Genomic DNA, 23828 nt, shown 5'->3' on the forward strand with positions numbered 1-23828 from the left:
TTATCACCGTTTGCATGTGAAGAGGTTGTTGTAGTCTAAAATGTAGTGTTCTACACTGCTTGAAGATGCTAGAGTGGTATATCCCCAGTATATGGAACAGTTAATTGTTTGTTATTTTAGTAGTTTTTCAGTAAACCCACATTCACTGATGTTTCACTGAGAGTTTAAAACTTAGCAAAACAATTATGTTCCATATACTTAAAGTTACTGACATTTTACTATTGGTACAACTACAGTAAAGCAGCTTAACAAATTAGTAAACTAAGAACCTTCAAGCAGTGCGATTATTTTATGTAATACAAGCTATGTTTACAAGAGGTGAAGTGTAATGTATAGTAGTTCTACTTGAAGTTAATCACAAGAGAACTCTTGAAACTTCTCTAAACTTTGCACTGTATAGTGCAAATAATGTATGTAATGGACTGGACAATTGAGCATTTTGTGAAGCAAAATTTTTGGTGGAGTGCTTCAATAATATCATGACATATGAGAAAGTACTTATACGAAATTTTGAAGGGATGTTTTTATAAACCTGTTTCACTGCATGATTATAAATTGCAATGTATTACATTAGCTAGAAATTTTCCTCCATTAGGCATGAGGCTATTATGCTCCAAAAATTGAGCATTATGCTTTTGATCATGAGCAGTGTTCAAAAATCGCTTAGCAATACTAAAACAACACAACTGAAGTTATGATCAATATTGGCAATTTGCAATTGGTTTTGTGTGGAAGAAACTTTTCGCAAATGTGGTCACATATTATTACGCTTTAAAATTCTGTTTTAAATTTTTTTTATTATGTGTTCAGAACTGATTATTATAAATTATGACCAGGCCTGCAAAAATAGGGTATGTGGGCACACAAAATTTGTCTACTTTTCAAACTTTCATGACTCATAACTTTTTGTGTAGTTATCATATTAATTACCATGTACTTTTCAGCACTTACTAAATGTTTAGTTGGTTGTATAATACAATTGACAGATTGCATATATTCCATTGTAGTACTGAGATATGACTTGTTATGTGATGGTGTGTAGTGTGTGCCCACATGTCCTATTGTTGTAGGTCCAGTCACATATATTCCATTGTAGTACTGAGATATGGCTTGTTATGTGATGGTGTGTAGTGTGTGCCCACATGTCCTATTGTTGTAGGTCCAGTCACATATATTCCATTGTAGTACTGAGATATGACTTGTTATGTGATGGTGTGTAGTGTGTGCCCACATGTCCTATTGTTGTAGGTCCAGTCACATATATTCCATTGTAGTACTGAGATATGACTTGTTATGTGATGGTGTGTAGTGTGTGCCCACATGTCCTATTGTTGTAGGTCCAGTCACATATATTCCATTGTAGTACTGAGATATGACTTGTTATGTGATGGTGTGTAGTGTGTGCCCACATGTCCTATTGTTGTAGGTCCAGTCACATATATTCCATTGTAGTACTGAGATATGGCTTGTTATGTGATGGTGTGTAGTGTGTGCCCACATGTCCTATTGTTGTAGGTCCAGTCACATATATTCCATTGTAGTACTGAGATATGACTTGTTATGTGATGGTGTGTAGTGTGTGCCCACATGTCCTATTGTTGTAGGTCCAGTCACATATATTCCATTGTAGTACTGCATGAGATATGACTTGTTATGTGATGGTGTGTAGTGTGTGCCCACATGTCCTATTGTTTTAGGCCCAGTCACATATATTCCATTGTAGTACTGAGATATGACTTGTTATGTGATGGTGTGTAGTGTGTGCCCACATGTCCTATTGTTGTAGGTCCAGTCACATATATTCCATTGTAGTACTGAGATATGACTTGTTATGTGATGGTGTGTAGTGTGTGCCCACATGTCCTATTGTTGTAGGTCCAGTCACATATATTCCATTGTAGTACGTCACATATATTCCATTGTAGTACTGAGATATGACTTGTTATGTGATGTTGTGTAGTGTGTGCCCACATGTCCTATTGTTGCAGGCCCAGTCACATATATTCCATTGTAGTACTGAGATATGACTTGTTATGTGATGGTGTGTAGTGTGTGCCCACATGTCCTATTGTAGTAGGCCCAGTCACATATATTCCATTGTAATACTGAGATATGACTTGTTATGTGATGGTGTGTAGTGTGTGCCCACATGTCCTATTGTTGCAGGTCCAGTCACATATATTCCATTGTAGTACTGAGATATGACTTGTTATGTGATGGTGTGTAGTGTGTGCCCACATGTCCTATTGTTGTAGGCCCAGTCACATATATTCCATTGTAGTACTGAGATATGACTTGTTATGTGATGGTGTGTAGTTTGTGCCCACATGTCCTATTGTTGTAGGTCCAGTCACATATATTCCATTGTAGTACTGAGATATGACTTGTTATGTGATGGTGTGTAGTGTGTGCCCACATGTCCTATTGTTGTAGGCCCAGTCACATATATTCCATTGTAGTACTGAGATATGACTTGTTATGTGATGGTGTGTAGTGTGTGCCCACATGTCCTATTGTAGTAGGCCCAGTCACATATATTCCATTGTAATACTGAGATATGACTTGTTATGTGATGGTGTGTAGTGTGTGCCCACATGTCCTATTGTTGCAGGCCCAGTCACATATATTCCATTGTAGTACTGAGATATGACTTGTTATGTGATGGTGTGTAGTTTGTGCCCACATGTCCTATTGTTGCCGGTCTGGTCACATTTATAATTATCTTGCATATGTTTTAATTATCCATTTCCAAATACATGCATACATGTAGAACTGTTCTAGTAAAAGTGTTGATATTCACATGCTCTTCTCATTCTATGTGGTTGTCATGTGTGACTACTGTATAATGACCATATCACTGTTTTCCATGCAAAATGTACAGAGTTTATATCCCTCAGTATCAATCTTACAAAATTGTGCCAATTATACCATCATCATGTCCTATACTACTAACAACGTATTATTCTCCAAAGTTTGTCAGAAAAGTGATATGTAATTAACTAGTGGTTGCTCTAGGTATTCTAGTTTTATGCTAACATTGCTTTAGGGTATATCTTGGGGGAAAGTTGCATGATTTTAGCATTCATTTTGGGCTGTTTTCAAGCCTTCAAATTGAAAAAACTTTCTGCAGCATCTGAGGGTTGTACCCTCGACCCCCTTGAGATTCTACTTTATATTACAGCCATATAACAATAGTCATGCTGTGCCCTACTTGACCTCCCCTGTTGGTCAGGTCTAGAATTGCCACTGATCACAGGTTAACTACATTTCATTGCAAGGTTTCATGTCACTGAGAGAGTTAGACATCCAGTCACTAATTGTGTGTATGATGGAAATGATGAGTGAGAGGACATGATAAAAATAGTCTATGGTATGTGGTATGTAAGTGTCTGAAACAGTTAGCTAGCTATCACATATCAGAGCTTAAATCCATGATCCATGATCTACCACAATCCTAGGTGGATTATTCTATGATCACACCAAAGTTCTCAATAATAGTCCTGACAATTTCATCATGACTGTGTAGGAGATATAAAGCAATATGTGGAGTATTGTAAAACAATTTTGCAACACTTGTGAGAGACATGAGGCATTATGACAATTGAGTGCTAAAAGTGCACCTGCGTTTATGCCTTTAAGAGAAATTTGGCTGATAATAGCATATTAATGGTTTATATATTATGCCATAAAAATTGTTTCAGTTCCAAATTCTTTTAGCTGTGCAATAGTTCATTTCATTATCATTCTATGTGACTACTTAAATAGAGTAGTATTATTGCTTGTCCTTTGACTGCTCTATTAGAGTATTTCATATTTTTAACAGAGTTGTGGAATGTCTGGTTGATCTGTAAATATCAAAGTTAACTACATTTAACTACAAGGTTTCATGTCACTGAGAGAGTTAGAACACCCAGTCACAATTGTGTGTATGATGGAAATGATGAGTGAGTGGCCATGATAACAATAGTGTATATAATGATGATTGTAAGTGTCTGAAACAGTTAGCTAGTTACCATATAATTATGTGATCTAATTTGTAAAATCAGCCATATGGTTGAACATGAAATAATTTGAATTTTATTATTTTAAGGTGATGCTGTTTAGTACAGGGTCCAGTTTTAAAAGTATTTCAAAAATTTCATTGCAATTCAAGGAATTGAGAATTGATTAACAACAGCATTTACACCATAAACCTTATTATTTAATCATTACTTTAAGCATCAAATGTACCCATATATATGAGTAAGTTTCCAAAAGTCAATCACATAATTATTATCTTGAAATATATTTGTGTAATGGCCAAGTAAGTAATTTTTTGCTGTACTAGGCTGACTTACTGTAACTTGTAGTGTTGGGAGCTTTACAATTGGCTCTCTTTGGTACCAGTATTGCCAGGAGATCATCAAGTCCTTCAGACTCAATATACTATTAGTAGGGCTGCCCAGAGAAATTAAGAGGCTCAGGGCAAAGAGTTAAAGTGGGACCCCAGGGTCAAGGAGGGTCCCACTCTGAATCACAACTTCAGCCTAGAAGTCAAAGACCAATAAAAATAGGTCATTACATGCTGACAATGACAATAACTGCCCCTCACCAACTATATCTCCTTATGTATAAGCTTGCTACATAGGCTCCTCTGAAGAATACTGCGACTGTTCTATTAGAGTATCTAGATTTTGCTGCTCTATTAGAGTATAATTATCGATCTTTTAAACAGGTATTCAAGGGGCTCTTGATGGGCCACCTTTCAGGCTGGGACCCAAGGAAAAATGGCCCAGTCCCCGTGGGCAGCCCTGATTCTTGGTATAACAAAGTGACTACTAAGAGAAGTTCCACTACATATAATTTTATCACACATGTATAACTTGAGTTGTGTGTTAGAGCTCTCTATTCAAACCCAAACTGTAGGATAACTACACAAGGATGTATTGTGTATAGTGTAGGTGGATTAACTCTTATGTAGTATGTGATCATACAGTGTTCAAGAGCATAGTCAGAATTTTTCAAGGAGGGTTTCCAAAAGCACAGCAAAATTGTCCATGCAGCAGCAGCAGCTGGAGGAGACACCTTCAATGTTACTTTACTTGAACTCACCAGAGTGCTATATTTTGTGAATGGAGTAATGTTATACATAGTAAATAATCGTAATTTGTAACCAGGCCTGTGATAACAGGGCATGTGGACACATAAAATTGGTCTTGTTTTACAACATTTCATGACTCATAACTTCGATGTCACAGTCCTATGTCCATGCAATTTTTATCCCTTATGGCCCATTTAATTAGCTATACAATTGTAAATATATAGTCTATTTGATTGCAAATAGTTTCAGAATGTAAACAATCTATTTCATTACTGAGATATGACATTTTATGTGATGGGGTGTAGTCTGTGCCCACACACCCTATTTTCACAAGCTCAATCACATTGTATAACTCCCTAGGAGACATCTATTTAGCTAATACATTGGCTTATACCCGATTTGAGAAAAGGTGCCTTTTTCACTCACAAAATTTGACCAGTTTTTTTTTACTTTAAAGCTTCATAATGTTTTGATCATGACATATAATTGCTTGAACTTTTCAATGAATGTAGCTACAGTATCTGGCTACATTGTGATACTAAGAGCACATTAATCAGCATAAGGAGTCAAGTGTTACTTCATTTAGTTTGCTGATATGTCAAATGTGTGGAAAAGGTACCTTTTCGCAAATCCGGTCACATATAATACAGACACTAATCTACTGACAATAGCAGTGATTTGTAAGCAATCAACAAATAGTATAGCGGCGTAACCCCCAAAATTGGCAATATTGTGCACTTTTTCATAAAGCCATGAAACTTTCCACATAAATAGTACTCCTCATGACATGTAATTTTAGATATAGTGCCATCGCTGAATTGACCTTTGGTGGACTTTACAGCCATTTTTGTACAGAAAATTGATCATTTTTTCTTTAACTCCCTGAGGCAGTAATTAACTTTTTTAAACATGGTACCAAACAAAAGATCTTGCTGATAGAAACAACTTGGTTTTATTTGAAGCCAATTGGTGATTTCATTACAAAGTTATGATCATTTTTACTAGCTGCAAAATTTGATAAAATTAATTTACCTGCCCTCAAGGTGTGAATTACCTGTGGGCAGATAATTATGCATAAATTTATCAAATTTTGCAGCTAATAAAAATACTCATAACTTAAGAATGAAATCACCTATTGACTTCAAATAAAAACCAAGTTGTTTCTATCAGCAAGATCTTTTGTTTGGTGCCATGTTTTTACAAGTTAAGTACTGCCTCAGGGAGTTAAAGACAAAAATGATCAATTTTCTGTACAAAAATAGCAGTAAAGGTCACCAAAGGTCAAATCAGCGATGGTACTATGTCTAAAAATACATGTATTGAGGATTACTATTTATGTGGAAAGTTTCATGGCTTTATGAAGAAGTGCACAATTTTTGGGTTGTGCCGCTATACTACAACACATTATTTTACCCTGAATGACAATTTTTATTAGAAGATGATGAACTGTTGTTGATCATTTCCAACACTTCCTTCTCACATTACTTAATAGATATTTTTTTATATGAATATTCTATTAGAGTATTTGAATAACTTTCAACAGGTCCCATCTGTGGATCCTTATGAATTAAATCTTATTATAAGTTATTGCTCTGTACTGCATGCTGCACTTTTGTGCTGCCAAATTTAGCATGTTAGTACTATTTCATAATAGTGTGTTAAGTTGATATATAACAGAGCAGTCATACAGTCTAATATTTAAAACTATCAGCAGATTACATTCAATGTATACATCTTATTGCCTTATTGCTTCGTAATCATGCTAAAAATTGAATTGCAAAAAAATCTATTAATTTGAGAATAATAAATATACATTTTGAAATGATCAGAGCATGATGAGAGCTATTTGAGAACTCTGAATAAAGAATGAGTGAAAATGTGAGCATAACTCTTGCCTGAGGCTTATATTGGTCACTTTTCACTCTGACAGCATTTGGCAATCAGAAATCAAAAGTGCTTATATAATTACTCTGAAAATGGGACCAGCTTTAGAGATACCAAAATTCAAAAACATATAATATTATTTAGTTAATTGGCTACTATTTAAAATTATCACTAACAAGTCCATTCTGGCATTCATTGTTAATTATATGAGTGTTCAAGAATATTAAGCAATGCTATTACCTATCGTCATTCTTTTTGCTAAAACAATCATTTTTTAAATCCATTCAATAAATTAGTCACATTTGAGTGACTTGTATAGGCAAAGAATGTGAAAGAAATGATATGTGCAAAGTTGAATAAAAGTCAAACTTATCATGACATTTGTGACAATAGAAAAAATGTACTTCAGTTTCGATATTTTTGAAATTTGCTGGACATTCATTAGTTAAATTGTAAGTAATTCTGCCAATATAGCCAGGCTGTGAATAAAGGTGTGTTGTACTTCAACAAGTATAAAGTTGCAAGTCTAAGTCTCAATTTTACATTAATAATTATTTCACATTTATTTCACATTGCAATCATTATTAGGTTGCTTTTCGTTTTTGAATTCGTGATCATGTTTCACTGGTTGCTTAATTAGAGTAGTTTACTATTGTCTGACTGTTCTGTTGACTGCTCTATTTGGGAAACTCGATATTCTCCCAATATTGGGACATACAAACAACTGGGCATGTATTATGAACTACTAAATTTTAGTTGACAATATCAAAAGTTCATAACGTAGACCTATTATACTGGGACAACCAATATCAACTATAATATCAGGAAAATTTTATCAGAAGCTTCTCAGTCCGTAGCTAACTAGAAGGAGATAATATATCAGTCTTGTGTGTTACCTTTATATTGTTGTCAGTCCTGGAAGCCTTTCTGAATAAGGCAAGAAAGAATACAGTGGAGTGTATAAACTAAAATAAATATAACAACTTTTATTCATTGTGCATACAAGACATGCTTAGTAAAGATGCTACAAAAAAATTACATTTTATTGACATCTTCTTTGTTAAATTTTACAAATTCTAAACCCTCACTTGAAATCATGCTGTCCAACACAATATTTGATTCTTCAGACAATTAAACACCACATATACTTAATACCTTGATCTGTAGAATTCTTTATTTCATTTTGACCATAATTGTAAACAGAAGTTATACACCAACATGTTATTTATTTACAAGAAATTGACACTAACAATGTGTATAGTGTAGAGTTGCACCGATAATCGGTTGAATTATCGGTAACAACCGATATTAGCTAATTTTACAAGTATCGGTATCGGCTACGAAGCGGAAATAACTTGCCGGTTAACCGAAACCCACAATCAATCGTTAAGTTGACGACAATGAACAGGTGAAAGTAAAGAAGGTGGTGAATGTAGCAGTAAGTGGTTTGTTGTAACTGTTTTGTAACTATTTGAGTTTGTTTGTTTGCACAAATGTGGTTGCAAGGCTATAGTAGGCTGTGTATATTTATCGGCCGCCCACGCAATTAGTTGATCACTCTTCACAAAGGGTCTGTAGTCCCACTAAAACACTGTTTGATTAGCTGTTTTATAACTACTTGGCTTCCTTTTCCATGAAAGGAGATACTAGCAAAACTGTGTAAAACATTGTAAAAGTCGGCCGCCCACGTAATTAATTACATTGATTACATTATCATTACAAATGCAGTTTATACGTATAAACTTTAGGTGATTTTCTGCTCCTCCTCCTCTGTTCTGAAGAAATGAAGAATATCGGTAAATATCGGCATATCGGTTACAGGAATAGGCAAATAATCGGTATCGGCAAATGTGAAAAAATGCATATCGGTGCAACTCTAGTATAGTGTATACTAGTCAATATCTCTGCCACCGTACAAAAATGAGTAATAATTCACTTTTTGTAGTATTAAATAAAACTCTCATCAACTGGAGATGTGCAGATATACCAATCTGCTATATAATTAAATGAGTTATCTAAACATTAAAGTTAGAGAACCTCTCCAGAGCTCTCTTAAAGACATCAGTATTTCCTAAAAATCCCACACCTCACTTGTTCCATTGATTTTTATTTTATGATCCCTACTCAAAATTTCTAAATTTTCCTTATACCTGTTTGTTTAACACAATGATGACTGGTGAACTAATGTGGTATGCTTTGATGTGGTATTGCATACCGCTTTGATGTGGTATTGCATACCGCTTTGATGTGGTATTGCATACCTCATCAAAACAATGAATGGCAGCAGCCGGATAACATAGCTATGTAACTTGTGTCCTGACTAAATAAATTACCAGATTTGTTAAAAGGGATCTTGCCCACGCACTCAATTTGCCAACTTTCACAATTCATGATTTAAATAGTTCTTACCTTGAATGTTGGTCAGTGGTGAGCACCAACATATAGCTCATTAGATAGTGAAAAGAATATCAGATTTGTATGCACATTGTATCTAAGTTATGGTTTTGCAAATTCGGTCATCACAGAGAATGACATAGCCATTGTTCTTAATGTTCAGCTTTGTTCTACCCATTATACAGCATTACAAACAAAAGAACATTACCAGTAGTGCATTAGCAATCCACTCACTAAAATAAAATCGATTCACTACAGAAATTGCAACTAAATCACCCTAGTAGTGAATTATATCCTGACAATTAATATAACACCTAAAAATTGTCAGATTAGTAAGGATATTGCTTTACTGTGTTAAATATATATATATAGTAGACCTAATTACAGAGATGTAGGGTTAGAGAGGTGTTGTATATACATAGGTGAATATTACAACACTATTATGTGACCGGATCTGTGAAAAGGGGTCTTATAGCCTTTCCAAGTACATGTACTTTTCACTCCATAACTTGATTTGTGAGTATGGTACCAACCTGAAATTTGGTCACCTTACACTCCTTACTCCTAAATAGCTATATATATGATTTTGACTGGTTTTTAATTGCAGCAGGAAAAACTGATTGTGGTTAATAAAAAGTTAGTATTAATTTTATAATACTAATCGTACAGGTGTGGAAAGACAAACTATGAGTCCTGCTCATTACACAAATCACACAATACTACACCTAGATAATTAAATCTAATAAATAAATCATAATTATACAATATAATAAACTAAATAAACAAATTATAGTCAAGTGTTATAGGATAGTAGCTAGCTATAGTGAATATCAATGTTGAAATCATTAATAGAAGGTGAATTGACAGTATCCCAAAGTAAGTTGTTCAGTTTACACATTGTAATTATAAAATTAATCTTCAAGGTAGCTATGCATGCTCACTTCAGTCAGAACACTTGTAGTTGATATCAATTTGCATAATGTATTTTTAGTTGTTTACACATCTTTAAACATTGTAATGTCACATGTTATGGGGACATAAGTGTATATTATTATAGAGTCTTTCGCACTTTCTTCTGTTACACTAGACTAGCAGTGTGCCTATAAAGTATTTACAGATTTTGCGGTCTACATGTATTGTAATTACTAACACCAAATTAGTTTACATGCAACTCCATTATATTAGTTGTATAATAGTAGTTTGCATAAGTACATTAAAGTGCGAAAAAAGTGAAGCTAAAAATTGCATCTCATGTCATGGCAGTGGTATTCGTCTTAACAGTATTACATCTGCAAACCTCTGTGGCCATCTTGTCTGTGTTCTGTTAATATGTGGCTTGAATACCACAAGTGAAATCAAGCCAAGCAATATAGTGCTTTATAGGCACGTCCTCAGTTGTAGGATTCAACCCCCAAAAAAAACAAATTTTCTCCATAAACATGTGCACACACACACACATACGCAAAATAGAGCAAAGCTTTATTCCTATGCTGTGAACCAGTTCAGACACCTCTGCAATACTCGGGTGCTATGAGTCAGCACATTCCAATCCTCCAGGTAAAGGACTAGTGACCCACATACAAGAACAACAACAACCTTGCCTGGTGAAATGCTTACATGTGAAAGTTAAGGTACGTAGAACTAGACTAAGTTATGAATCCAAGCTGTACGGTTCTTTGCATACTGCCAGAGGATCAAGCTGATACCTGGACTATGTGTTCAGTAATTTTAGTGTCAAAATTTCTGGCTAAACAGATTTAGCCTTCTTTGTGTGATCCCAAGTATAAGCACACATTACAGTATGTATGTGGGTATACATGCGTGCATGCACACACACAGACACAAAATTAATATGCACAAAGGAATCTCCAGCAGCTGCAGCTATTGCTGTCTAGCGAACACACTAAATATCACACCACACATGTACACTGGACACACACTTTATACTCTACATAGTGCACATACACACACAGAAACCTAATAATTGAACCAATGTAAGTTGAATGAATGCACAGTAGTTCTGGATGGGAGATGTATGAATCCTATAGTGCATGCATAGAATGGTTGTTGGCAGGTCAAGTGCTGAGACTATGCTTTAGCTTTTATAAACAGTTCTAATATAACATACACAACACAGTACACATTACACACAGTGAAATTTGGCACTCTAAATGCAAGGGTGTATAGTCAAGGGTTTCTGAAGGCTCAGAAGAAGCCTCCCTTTTCCATGAACAGATTGTTTTAAAGTTAAAAGTTACACCAAACTTACACTGCTTGAAGGTTCTTAGTTTATTAATTTGTTAAGCTGCTTTACTGTAGTTGTGCCCAGTTATACTGATAGTAAAATGTAAGTAACTTTAAGTATATGGAACATAATTGTTTTACTAAGTTTTAAACTCTCAGTAAACATCAGTGAATGCAGGTTTACTGAAAAGCTATTAAATTCCAAACAATTAACTGTTCCATATACTGGGGGTATACCACTCTAGTAAACTAAGAAACTTCAAGCAGTGCTTATAGCTCTGGAATTCTACAGTAGCTATACTTGCACACTGGTGCTGCACTGCACTACTCCTGAGGATCACATACCACTAACAATGAATTAAGCATTTCTTCAATAGGTTATTAGGTATATCATAATATAATCAATTGTGTACGTGATTCTTGGTGTAAATGGCAAAAGATTCACATAAAACTATTTACAAAGCAGCAGGTGCAGAAAACTTGAGTGTTCCTGTGATATATACATCAAATTAGCACAAACTGTTTAAATAGTTTATGTATTTACATTGTGAATGTTTGTATGTATGTGATGTCTTATTGGAGTACAAGAGTAAAGACACCTGGATTTACTTTGACCATCGACAGGGAAAGGAGCAAGAATAATGTTTATATTTGGAAGAAAGTTTTGCCAACCAATAAAGTCACTCCGACGTGGAGGAAGCAGGAATACTAAACATTAAAGTTGGTTGGTCATCAGTAGCTACGTACCTGGAAGAGGAAGAATAGTAGTTCTATTTAGGCTTAGATCCTGTGTGTACATTTCAGCTAGGAAGATGCATACACACTAACTTTAATGTAACCACCTAGGGCTCAGTTTGCGTATGCATTCATAGGTGCCTCCAGGAGATCACCCCAAACCTTCCAAGATAATTCACTTCAAATTTGAATCCCCATCCCCTCCCAGAAACTCTTGACATGTGCATTTGGTGACAGTGGCAGCAGAGGGGAGTATAGAGAGATTGAAGCCATCAACTTTAAGGGGAGAGGGGTAGAGTACTCCAATATTACCTTGCATGACATCATGAGTCTATGACATGATTAAATACTGGCATGATTTTTGAATTGGCAGTTATATAATTATTAAATACGTAGCTATGTATGTCTGATAGTTAAATACTTAAAACTTAAAAAGTGTCACCAACTTCAATTTCAAGGTACCCACTTTTCAACAATTTCAGGCCCTCCTATAAGAGGCATGCTATGTTAAGTGTCCATTGCATACTGTTGTAATCACTAGTACAAACATAAACAAGTACGTACTACTCCAGCCTCTATATGAGTGTCAAATATTTAAGCCTAGTTTCATGCCCAGACCTAGCTACTATCCTCCCCCAACTTTTTCACATTCCTCAGCCTCTGAGCTACACACTTTACACTAAAACCACACACAGTGAGCCATAGATATACTAATTAACCCCGCGTGATCCACTACATTTTTCAATAAACTTAGTGTACTTAGAGTCTACCTGTGATGAGATGCTGTAGTTGCAATCTTCTCCTCAATTTGTCATACTGCCCTGAGGTTAATGAAACTTGATTACCAGTTTCTCACTCAGATTTTTGAAAATTTGATGCGGGCGGGCATTATTCATTATTTTCCAAAAGCACAACACACATCCCAAACATGAAGATTTCTGCCAAGAAACAGTGAGATCTATACATTGATCACTCTTGCATTAAATAGCTAACTGAAGCCATTATGCAGAGCTGTGTTCAATTACTCTAATAGAACACTCAATTACTCTAATATAGTGTACACTAATGACAAAATACTCTAATAGAACAGTCACTTTTGGCATTCAGATAATCAAGGTGCTCAGATCATGAGGTTTGGATAAGTGATAATCCAGTGTACACCCAAACCCAAGTGAGGGTTAGGGTGCAAATTACAAGGGACATGATACAACTTATATATTATATACTATGTCTGTTACTGGCTAACAGTCTCCGGCAGGCAACCAAGTCTCAAGTGTAATCACTCATTTTATAGACATGCTTGTAAAAAAATCCATTAGAAGCCAAGGTGCAGCACCTGGGACTTGAAGGCAACTGGAAGTGAATTAGCATATCTTGTAGTGTTGACTATGCTCTTGTGTTTCTTTGAACACTAATAGAGCAGTCACTTGACAGTGACATGATGAGGGCTTTCAGGTTATTTACTCACTTGCATTAGGTAATGGCATTGTTTTATGTGTTTAAAATAGGTCATAATTGTTGAATGGCTTCATAACATTTTTGTGGTTTGGTGAAAGCAATGCAATAATTTGTCTAGCATTGGTCAAATTGTTTACTGTTTTAACGTTGCTGTATGGGAAAATATAGTACAGTGGGAAATACAGCTCACAAGCTACTTTAAAGTGTGCAGCCAGGTGTACTTAAACAGTACTACCTACATAGCTGCAATATTTGACCTATATTATACACTTAATAAATTCACTCTCACTTGCTAAATACAATAGCTAACCACTCGTCTATAGCATACTCACAAATTTAATCTTGGGCTTGAAGCCAAGCCTCAACTGAAGAACAAGTATTTGGCCACTTATTGTCACTCTAGCAGCTCAAATCAATGAAACTTAGCATCATCACACTAGTGTAGAGTGGATAGTGCACTGGGAAAACTTACTACCCATGCCAGCCACTACTTTTGTGCAATAAACCAGTTAAAGCACTGCCTAGCTCATGCAATATGGAGAAAATAGCTTGGAGCATGGTCTCGAGCGATGAGCCCGCACTCTTTTTCACATCGCATTTACAGTGGTGCTTTACTAGTATAAGAAAATGCAATACTATCACAATAGGGTCAGGCTAACAAGGCCCACATGTTTTAAAAACAAGTTGATGTTGTGCTACTTCTAAAAACTAGACAGTGTGTGACCAGCTTGAATTAAGTTGGAATTAACAAAATGTAGTAATATTTTTTGGTGCAATGTTACATACAGAATTATTTAAAATTCATGAAATATTTTGTAGTTGTGTAATTATGTTGCTATGCAATGATAAGGAAGTGTACTCCATTTTAAACCACTTAAGAAATATCTTCATAATGTGTTTTATAGTTTATCTATAACATTTTCTTGCAAAAATTTTCTGGACGAAGCCTCAAAGCTGGTCTTAATTTTTGTTCATGTTATATATAATTAGTACAGGTCATGTCTCTTTTAAATCAAAGGAATTTACTATAGTATACCTGGTAACCTATAGACCAGCTACATTTGTTTTTCAGCTGTTTGATGTTTGTACAGCAGATTTGGAAAGGCTTTCACAACAATATGATAAAACTAATTTCACCTGTATTTCAAACTGGCACGTTGATGATGAGCTTTCTGAATTAATTTGCTGTTGTGATAGTCAACTTATTTCAGGTTATGAAGACCGATCTAGCTAGCAGGGTTTCCAAGAGAAAGTAAGGGGCCCAGGGCAAAGAGTTAAAGTGGGGCCCCAGGGGCAAGGAGGGTTCCACTCTCAATGCACAACTTCAGCCTAGCTGTAACTGAAGACCAAATAAAATAAAAGGTCATTACATGCTCACAATGACAATAGCTACCTCACCAACTATATCTCCATTTTATAAGTTTGTTACACTACTCCTTCAGATACTATGACTGCTATATTAGAATATCAAGATCGGACTGCTCTATTAGAGTATATCCATCTTTTAAACAGGTATTCAAGGGGCCCTTGATCGGGGCCCCTTCAGGCTGGGGCCCCGATAAAAGGCCCCTTAGGCTGCCTGCACCATAATCCACAACATGAAGTCATATCAGAAGGTAACTGATACAAATTTAACATTCATAGACAAAAGTGGGTAAATATGCTATTGCTTAGCTGCCTTATCAGACTGTCAATTACCAAGACTACAGTTTTGCTAAATGGCTGAGTTGGTAGCTATATACTGACTGTAACCAGTTAAACAAAGTAACACTTTGAATCAAACTACACTTTGAATTCACCTCTTATAGCCATAGTGGAAAACAATGTATAAAACAAAACCCACAATTAAATTTTTGTAACTATGGAAATGCAACCCACAATCAAACCTTTTTCTTGAAGAACTTTTAAAGAAAAAGAAGCTATACTCTCCTGTAACAGAGTTGAACAATAGGTATAGTTACATAGACATAATTTGTGTTGATAGTGATGTATAGTTCCTGAAATAAGTCTGCTTTTGATACACATTGAGGATTTAGAATTTTATTGGCCAAGTACTAACTTAAAAAGGAAGCCCCCTTCTCCCCCTCCCTAAATCCGCTCCTACAGTATCTATGCCTTAGTTAACGTTAGACCACCATTTAGATATTCAACTTGTACACATGTTTGTATCTGTGTGTTTAGTTTTGTACTTGTTAGCTACGTAGCTATACTGTATTTGTATATTTTGTACTGCTCTGGCAAGGGAGAATGGCAGTCATTGACTACCAGAGGGTAAATCATAAATCAATCAATCAGCAGAGACACTTGAATGTCCCTTGATGACCTGTGAGTGATCAACAACCTCAATAACAATCAATCAACATTGACACCTACAATTTTATCAATCTGATAGGATGAGACGAGGCGACTCCTTCATGAGCCTTGATCATGACTTTTACCAGATCACATGATCCTTCATGACATCATCAGGTATGAGATCATCATCACATGATTCCTCATCATCGGTGATATCAGTAGGGAATGGTTTACCCACAGCCACAGTGAGGTCTATCAGTTGTTGATCCCCTGGTACTTTATTGTACACCTCCCAGTCCACCGTCAGTTCTGTACAAGAAAATAAACATTTTAAAAATACCAGCAGTCAGATTTAACAGCATCTAAAAATACAAATATAAGCACTACCAAAAATATGGTCATGTAGGAGAGACCCTACAAGGATAAGTGTAGCTTGTGCTCACTCCATTTATACTAAACTAACTCACCACATGGACTGGTGTTGTTTAATTTCACACTTCTCTTAACATGTCCACTATCAGCTGGGTGAGAACCAAACCTGAACAACACACACACTAATCATAGCCACACTTTGATGTAACACATAGTTGATACATCAATATACCATACAGTCTGGTTGTTAGGCACATAAAGTTCAAGAAAATTAAAATGTACTTGTTAAGAGTATTTGCCTACTTGTTGTGACTATGATTCACTCTCTTGGGGATCATGTGATTTGTAGTCACAATGTCTACCAATATTTGGAGCAGTCTGGTTACTGTGTAAATCATTTGTATGGAGCATACTTATGCAGTGACGGATACAGGGGGTTGCAATGGTTTCAGCTGAAACCCCCTCTGAAAATAGCTCGTGCCCCAAATTTATCGACAAGTCATCGTGTCAGTGATAAAATCGCCACGTGCGTTATAGAAGGATTCTCTACTGGCAAAAATCTTCATAGTTTAGATTTTGAAATCACAACTGTAATGTTCTACAGCAGGTTGTGACCTTTTTTTTGGTCTTCGACTTACAGTTAGGCTGAAGTTGAGTGGAATCTGAAACCCCCTCTGAAAATTTCTAGATCCGCCACTGTTACAGTAGACCATTTTGCTTAGTAAGTATAGTCATGCCATGTAAAATTTTACACCTTGCAACATTGGAGTACCTCTACAAGTTTTATAGTAGCTATCTTGTATAGCACATCTTGTCTTGGAACTTTGTGTTTTTCCACAAGTGTTTTCTTTCAACGATGATTAAGTACGAGAAATGGGTAAGCACTTAACAAACAACACAAGCTTAACATGTGCGTACGCTTAACAACCAGACTCTATAGTGTTCTACAAATTTACGTATTTAATCTAATCATTTAATTTAATTCAATCAGACTCAATCTACAAATTTATGAAGTCCTCATTATTACAAGTACACAGAAAAATTTGGTATTTTCAACTAGAGTAGGGACCACAGCACATCGATGAAAAGTACTGAAACAAGCTGGAGTACAGTGCACACTATTAAATCACAGTAAAACAATAAGAAGTGTTATATCCCTACTGTGCTATGGTCCCTACTCTAGTTGAAAATTCCTAATTTTTCTGTGTCCTTGTTTGTTAACTTTTTTTTTGTAAATAATTATTATGACTGGTGAACCCATGCAAACCACGTCTGAATGGTGCCGTGCACCCCAGCTATGTTAATTATCGTCTGAAAAGTGAGTATCCATTGCGCTTTGTTGTCAGCTATGTTCAACCCATTACACAGCATTTTGGATCAAGAACAGCACCTTTGCAATCCATACACTGGTGCAGCGCCCCAGTTATATTAATTATCATCTGAAAAGTGCGGTATCCATTATGCTTTGTTGTCTACTATGTTCAACCTGTTACACAGCAATACGAATCAAGAACTGATCGAAAAGCTCCTCTGCAATCAAAATAGCCACTACGAAAAATACGGGCGATTTCCGTTACGAAGGGAAGCCATCACATGTTACCATCAAATCGACACTTTTCGCTGTCAGCAAAGATGAATGGGACACAAAGGAGGACACTCATTAAGCTGGGTAGACTGGAACAATGTTAGAAAAGTTTCTTGTTTAGGGAAACAAATAACAGCATTAAGCATTAAACCTATATAGAACCTTATGGTTACCATGTCAACACTATATGTTTCCCCAATTTGGCTGCCTCACAAACAACACACAAGCAACATTATATTTTTTACTAAAACTGTATACCTGTTGATCAGGGGGACCACTTCTTGTAGAGTAAACTTGATGGCTACTTCCGTGTCATTCCTGAAGTGTATTGGAGCAACCATTAGTGATCAGACCATAGTTCAGTGATGGTAAGTCACTTGTCAATGAGGGAGCCTACAAGGAACACATATTCACTGATCACTATACTACCACAAATAACACTGACTATCCAGTCACACAGACAATTGAACCCACAAAACAATAGGCATCAGGATGACTAATGGTTAAGGTTAATAGCTGTAACTACAATAACTTTTAGCAAGGAAATAATGTGGCTACCATGTGAAAACAGCTACTATCTGAGGGTGGCAACTATGATCTTGTGTGTAGGAGCCCACAGCATCCTTCAAGACTGTTATCCACATGGCTCCTTTCAAAATCACTATTTCATGGCTTAGTCTCTCCTTCAAACGTGTGTTATCAACAATTGCACCAGCATATTCAGATACAAGTCAGAGCTCTAATCCAACAGAAGTTACCATAATAATTCAAGGCTGCACTATAGCTATTATCTATTATCTGGGGAAACTATTATATGTGAGCCACAGCTATTCTGGTAAAATGTGGTATCATCATCTTAAGATTCTCAGAACAGTTTCATACAGTACACATAAACACTGTATCTGTATTCAGTGGCTAGCACAGAATCAACACATAAATACTCTAATAGAACAGTCACATTAGAAGAAGTACTCACTTTAGCACTAGCTCTAACACACATCACCAGGGGTAGACTACGATGTGTGATAGTACAGTTGAGATCTACTGATATGGCACCATCCACAAGTGGCCTAATCAACACCTCACAATAGCCAACACCACTGGACACTATACAAGTGATGAATAGAATTTTCTATACACTGGAACCATATAAGAGAAATACACCTTGATATGTGAGCTACAGTGTAGAGCTATGAAAATGGACAAAATACCATAACCAGTTACTGGGCGAATCATAACTTCCGGTTATCCGGTTAACTCAACTTAATCTAATTTTTATGTTGGGCTTATGTAGTTTTGTAAGCTAACTGCACCTTAAAATGTATAGAATAGTTTATCAGATTGTATTTGTAGTGGCCAAAGTAATAGACAACAACTAAGGCTGAACCTCACAACAAGTGTGATTATCAATGTTGAAGAATGAAGATTACCCAAACTCCACATTTTTGACCGAAATATTAGAAATCAGTTATATGATCACTGAATTTATAAAAATTACTAGTTGATTAATCGGCTAACCATAATTAAGTGTATAAGTTATGTGTATAACTTGTGTTAACCATAATTAGAACAGTACATGCGCACACACAGACACACACTACACACTACAAACATACAAACTCATACACTACACAGACACATACACTACAAACACACACTACAAACACACACACACACACACACACACTACAAACACACACACACACACACTACACACACACACATACACGCACACACACACACACACACACACACACACACACACACACACTACAAACACACACACACACACACACACACACACACACACACTACAAACACACACACACACACACACACACACACACACACTACAAACACACACACACACACACACTACAAACACACACACACACACACACACACACACACACACACACACACACACACACACACACACACACACACACACACACACTACAAACACACACACACTACAGCGCATGCACACACACACACTACAGCGTGCGCGCACACACACACTACAGCGTGCGCGCACACACACACTACAGCGTGCGCGCACACACTACAGCGTGCGCGCACACACACACTACAGCACACACACACACACACGCACGCACGCACGCACACACACACACACTAACATGGTGTTGCTACATCTGTCTGGTCATTCCTAAAGACATTTGGTAGTTTAGAGTGTCCCTTCTCATGACGTAACAAGCTGCTACTCTTAGGATAAGACTTGTGGCTGGTGGTAGCTGTCATGTGCCTCATCTGGTGACTCTGTTCTCCCAACATGCAATGGTCTTGTGGTGGTCCTGTAAGAAAGTGTGGTGAGATCTTACTACGTGAAATAAACCACAAGCAATTACAGGCTGACAACATGCCAATATACAAACTGTTTACACACACAATACACAAACAGTCTCAATGTATACTAACACATGAGGTGTTCTGTCTACACAACCGTGTAGGAAGAAATAAAGAACACTAAAGACTTACTAGTAACTCAAATACCACCGTATAACCTGTTTGATGTTCTATTAGAGTATATTCATCCTTATAGCAGTTAGTGGTCATGACTGGTCCAACAGGTAATAGTGTGGTCTGGTATCAAATCAATGACAATAATCCACTCTGATGTTATACAACAACATAATAATATCAATTCTTTAAGTTACTCTAATAGAACAGTCAGTCAGTCAACTACTCTAATAGAGCAGTTATCAATGTACAACTCAACAAGTTTAATAAATTCAAGTGCAGTGTTACACCACATATGATATCAATACCACACAATGAGGTGATAACTTACCAAACTAGATTTCTGTACTTTCTTGCCACTAGCAACATCTGGAATGTGAAACAACATCATGAGATGAACATTGTACTGAGACCTGCTCACTGTGTACAAAGCCGACTATACCAACTTAAATTTCAGCATCACTACCGTATCTCAAGTTATTTTCAAATGGTTTTTGTCCGGATTATTTCGAAGAGGTTCTTCTTTCAAAAATAAATTATCTCCTGCTTGAAAATAAATTGCCACAATTAAAGTTCACATGACTGGCATGAACATATAATCACTCCACGCTCGTGTTATAGCACAGTATTAGTGGTTTAGCAGTATCATTGAACAGATCATCACAGACCTGCCATTGTTGAGAAATGACATGTGATCAAGCCAGTGGCCGATTAGAATTTGCTCCACTAGAGACTTCCCCAGACTTTCTCCAGTGCATAGGGACAGGGAATAATTCTCTGTTGGCAAGATATCACGCATTTGTGACACAAATTTCCATTTGTTTTCAAAATGTACACTCTTAAAAATAAAACTTCAAAATTCGGATATTGCCTCTTGTGCAAAATTTTCAGCTTTGAAAATAACCCACTATACGGCAATTTGTCAATCAACTAATATTGACGCTGGCTTCAGAACTGACCCTAATCATTACATAATGAGACTACAGTCAGTTACTAACCTAATGTTCCATGTCTCTTCTTCTTGCCCATATCAGGAATAAGATTGTGATGATCTGTGTAACACAACTATTATGATCAGAATACTACCATATATGGGTACAATCTGATATGTCCTTACAGTACAAGGTTAAATTAGGGATCATAGAAATAACAAGTAGTGAAACAAGTGAGGTCACCTACACCTACAGATACACAACCCACTCCATGACCAAATAAGGTATATCTGTAGGTACAGGGAACATCAACTTGTATCAATACTTTTTTCTATGATCCCTAATTTGACTTAAAATTCCAAAAAAAAATCTTTGAACAACTAGTTAAAATGAGAATTAAAAGAACTGCTGAACTGCTGGCAAATTACAATATTTAGTCTTCCGGTTCACCTGTAACTTAATCTGCAATACTTTTGTCACCTTGATCTATTAGGATAATTATATTAGAGATTAATAACTACATGTGCAAAGCACATGCAAGCTAGGAGGGTATGGGGGCATGCTCCCCCAGGAAATTTTACAAAAACAGATGCTTTGAAATGGAACCTAGAGGCTTTTTTGCCTTGCAAAGTATCTTGCTCCTTTCTTTTTTTAATATTAAGATAGCATAGACCAAGCAGTATAATTAGAGCAATGTTATATATTCTACTGACTGTTCTATTAGAGTATCACACTGACTGCTCAATTAGAGTATTTCAATCTTTTTACAAATTCAAGTAGCTGAAAATTGGCATTGGTTAATCACAGTGGCTCTTTGAACTACTATTCCTCTCACTGGTCTACTGCTTCTTACACATCCCAACCGCTGCACACAGATCTAAGTAGATAGCACTTTCAAAATACCCAACAGTATGCCACACCGTTGACGTGGGTGAGATGTGGGTGCAGCAGGAGTAATGGCAAAACTGGAGATGCCATCTTACTAGCTTACGTTGTTCTGCTTAGATCATGCGCGCTATATTGTGATATAGTTTCTAGCTATTGTATTGTGATATAAAAAATATGTCTTATGTTGGCTATATCACCCAGCACTATTATGTGGCCATCTCAGCAAAAGCCTGCTTAGTTTTCACAACCATGTGTTTTGGTAATAACAAAATTTACAACAAATGGTGAAACTACACATGCTACAAAGAAAAACACACGTAGGCAAGTTTTAATCAAGCCATTACTCAAGGGAAGCAAGTCTCAAACCAATTAATTGTATATACCACCTCGTTTACCTGTTCATGGAGAGTTTGAATATCCTCGTTTTGTTTTATTAGCCCCAACAGTGTGCATGCCACGTGTGTTTCCTTATGATGCAGCAAAATTGATGTTACTTCTTTATATAAAAATGTTTATTGTAAGTGACTACAGTGATGAAACTATATTGATTCATTGCCAATTCATGATGGACATTGAAGCCAAATCCCAACTCTGTAGACTAAAAGTTAAGGCAGCAAATTTAAATGCTTGCAGTTTATTTTCATTGTAGTTGCTGTATATTTAGATTCTTTGCTCTTCTTACCATCTAGTGCTATAATTCCAAAACTGCTAACCATAATTTGGACACCAGATAAAGCTGAGAAAATAAAATGAAATTTGGAAGTTGTGTGAACCAGGCAGAATCCACTGAGATGGTCACATATTCATACGCAAGTTTCACACACACAATCACAAACACAAAGATGATAAGTACACACCTTAGAGAAGTCCCTCTTGACCACACTACTCTTATTAGTGCTCTCCTCCACCTCATCACTGTCATCCTCATCATCCAGTAGGGTAGGACTAGTAATGTCCAATGACCTCCTGGTGTTCAACTCATCTGTCTTCTTATCTGTCACTGGGTACTCTTACTCCTTAAAACTGTGGTATGAGCTAGTGGAGATGAGAGGTGTATCATAACAGAGAACTAGCTAACACACAATACACGACGGACACCACACTGGTATATTTTTAACATACAACTTCAGAGTTGTAGATATCTGATCACTAGAGGCTTGCATAACTACTGGGTTGTCCACTGTAGTGGGAAGTGAGCTGGAGGATACTTACTGATTTTATCATACGTATGTATTACTAAACACATGGATTAACTGCCATCTATGGATGACTGTAAACAAAGAACTGTAACTTAGTTAAACAAGGTGTGAAATGGTACCTACATAGGGTAATTTAACTTACTAGACCAAAACTTTCATAAACTACTCTAAATAAAAACTATGCAAATCTTAAAAATGGTTAATATCTACACAACACAATTCACCATTCAATAGCACATCACGCCATGTTATGGCTAAATTTGTTCTTTATATGGCTG

General features: G+C 36.3%; 1 protein-coding gene across 10 annotated transcripts in view; it reads right to left on the bottom strand.

Annotated features, from left to right (window-relative positions):
• Window positions 1–15915: 15915 nt before the first annotated feature.
• Window positions 15916–23828, bottom strand: part of LOC136246443 (guanine nucleotide exchange factor DBS-like) — a 40007-nt gene continuing 32094 nt past the window's right edge. For 5 of the 10 annotated variants that reach the window (XM_066037907.1, XM_066037905.1, XM_066037908.1 and 2 more), the window contains 9 exons: window positions 23209–23386; window positions 21530–21583; window positions 20863–20900; window positions 20192–20684; window positions 19024–19154; window positions 18306–18440; window positions 16558–16628; window positions 16169–16399; window positions 15916–16118 (listed from right to left, as the gene is read on the bottom strand). In XM_066037907.1, the coding sequence (XP_065893979.1) occupies window positions 18360–18440; window positions 19024–19154; window positions 20192–20432 (453 nt within the window). In that variant the 5' untranslated portion in view covers window positions 20433–20684; window positions 20863–20900; window positions 21530–21583; window positions 23209–23386 and the 3' untranslated portion in view covers window positions 15916–16118; window positions 16169–16399; window positions 16558–16628; window positions 18306–18359. Of the gene's footprint in view, window positions 16119–16168; window positions 16400–16557; window positions 16629–18305; window positions 18441–19023; window positions 19155–20191; window positions 20685–20862; window positions 20901–20952; window positions 21471–21529; window positions 21584–23208; window positions 23387–23828 lie in introns of those variants that run through there. The other 5 variants (XM_066037912.1, XM_066037914.1, XM_066037911.1 and 2 more) reach the window with 4 other exon arrangements.

Source organism: Dysidea avara, chromosome 2 (genome assembly GCF_963678975.1).
Source record: "Dysidea avara chromosome 2, odDysAvar1.4, whole genome shotgun sequence".
NCBI lineage: Eukaryota > Metazoa > Porifera > Demospongiae > Dictyoceratida > Dysideidae > Dysidea > Dysidea avara.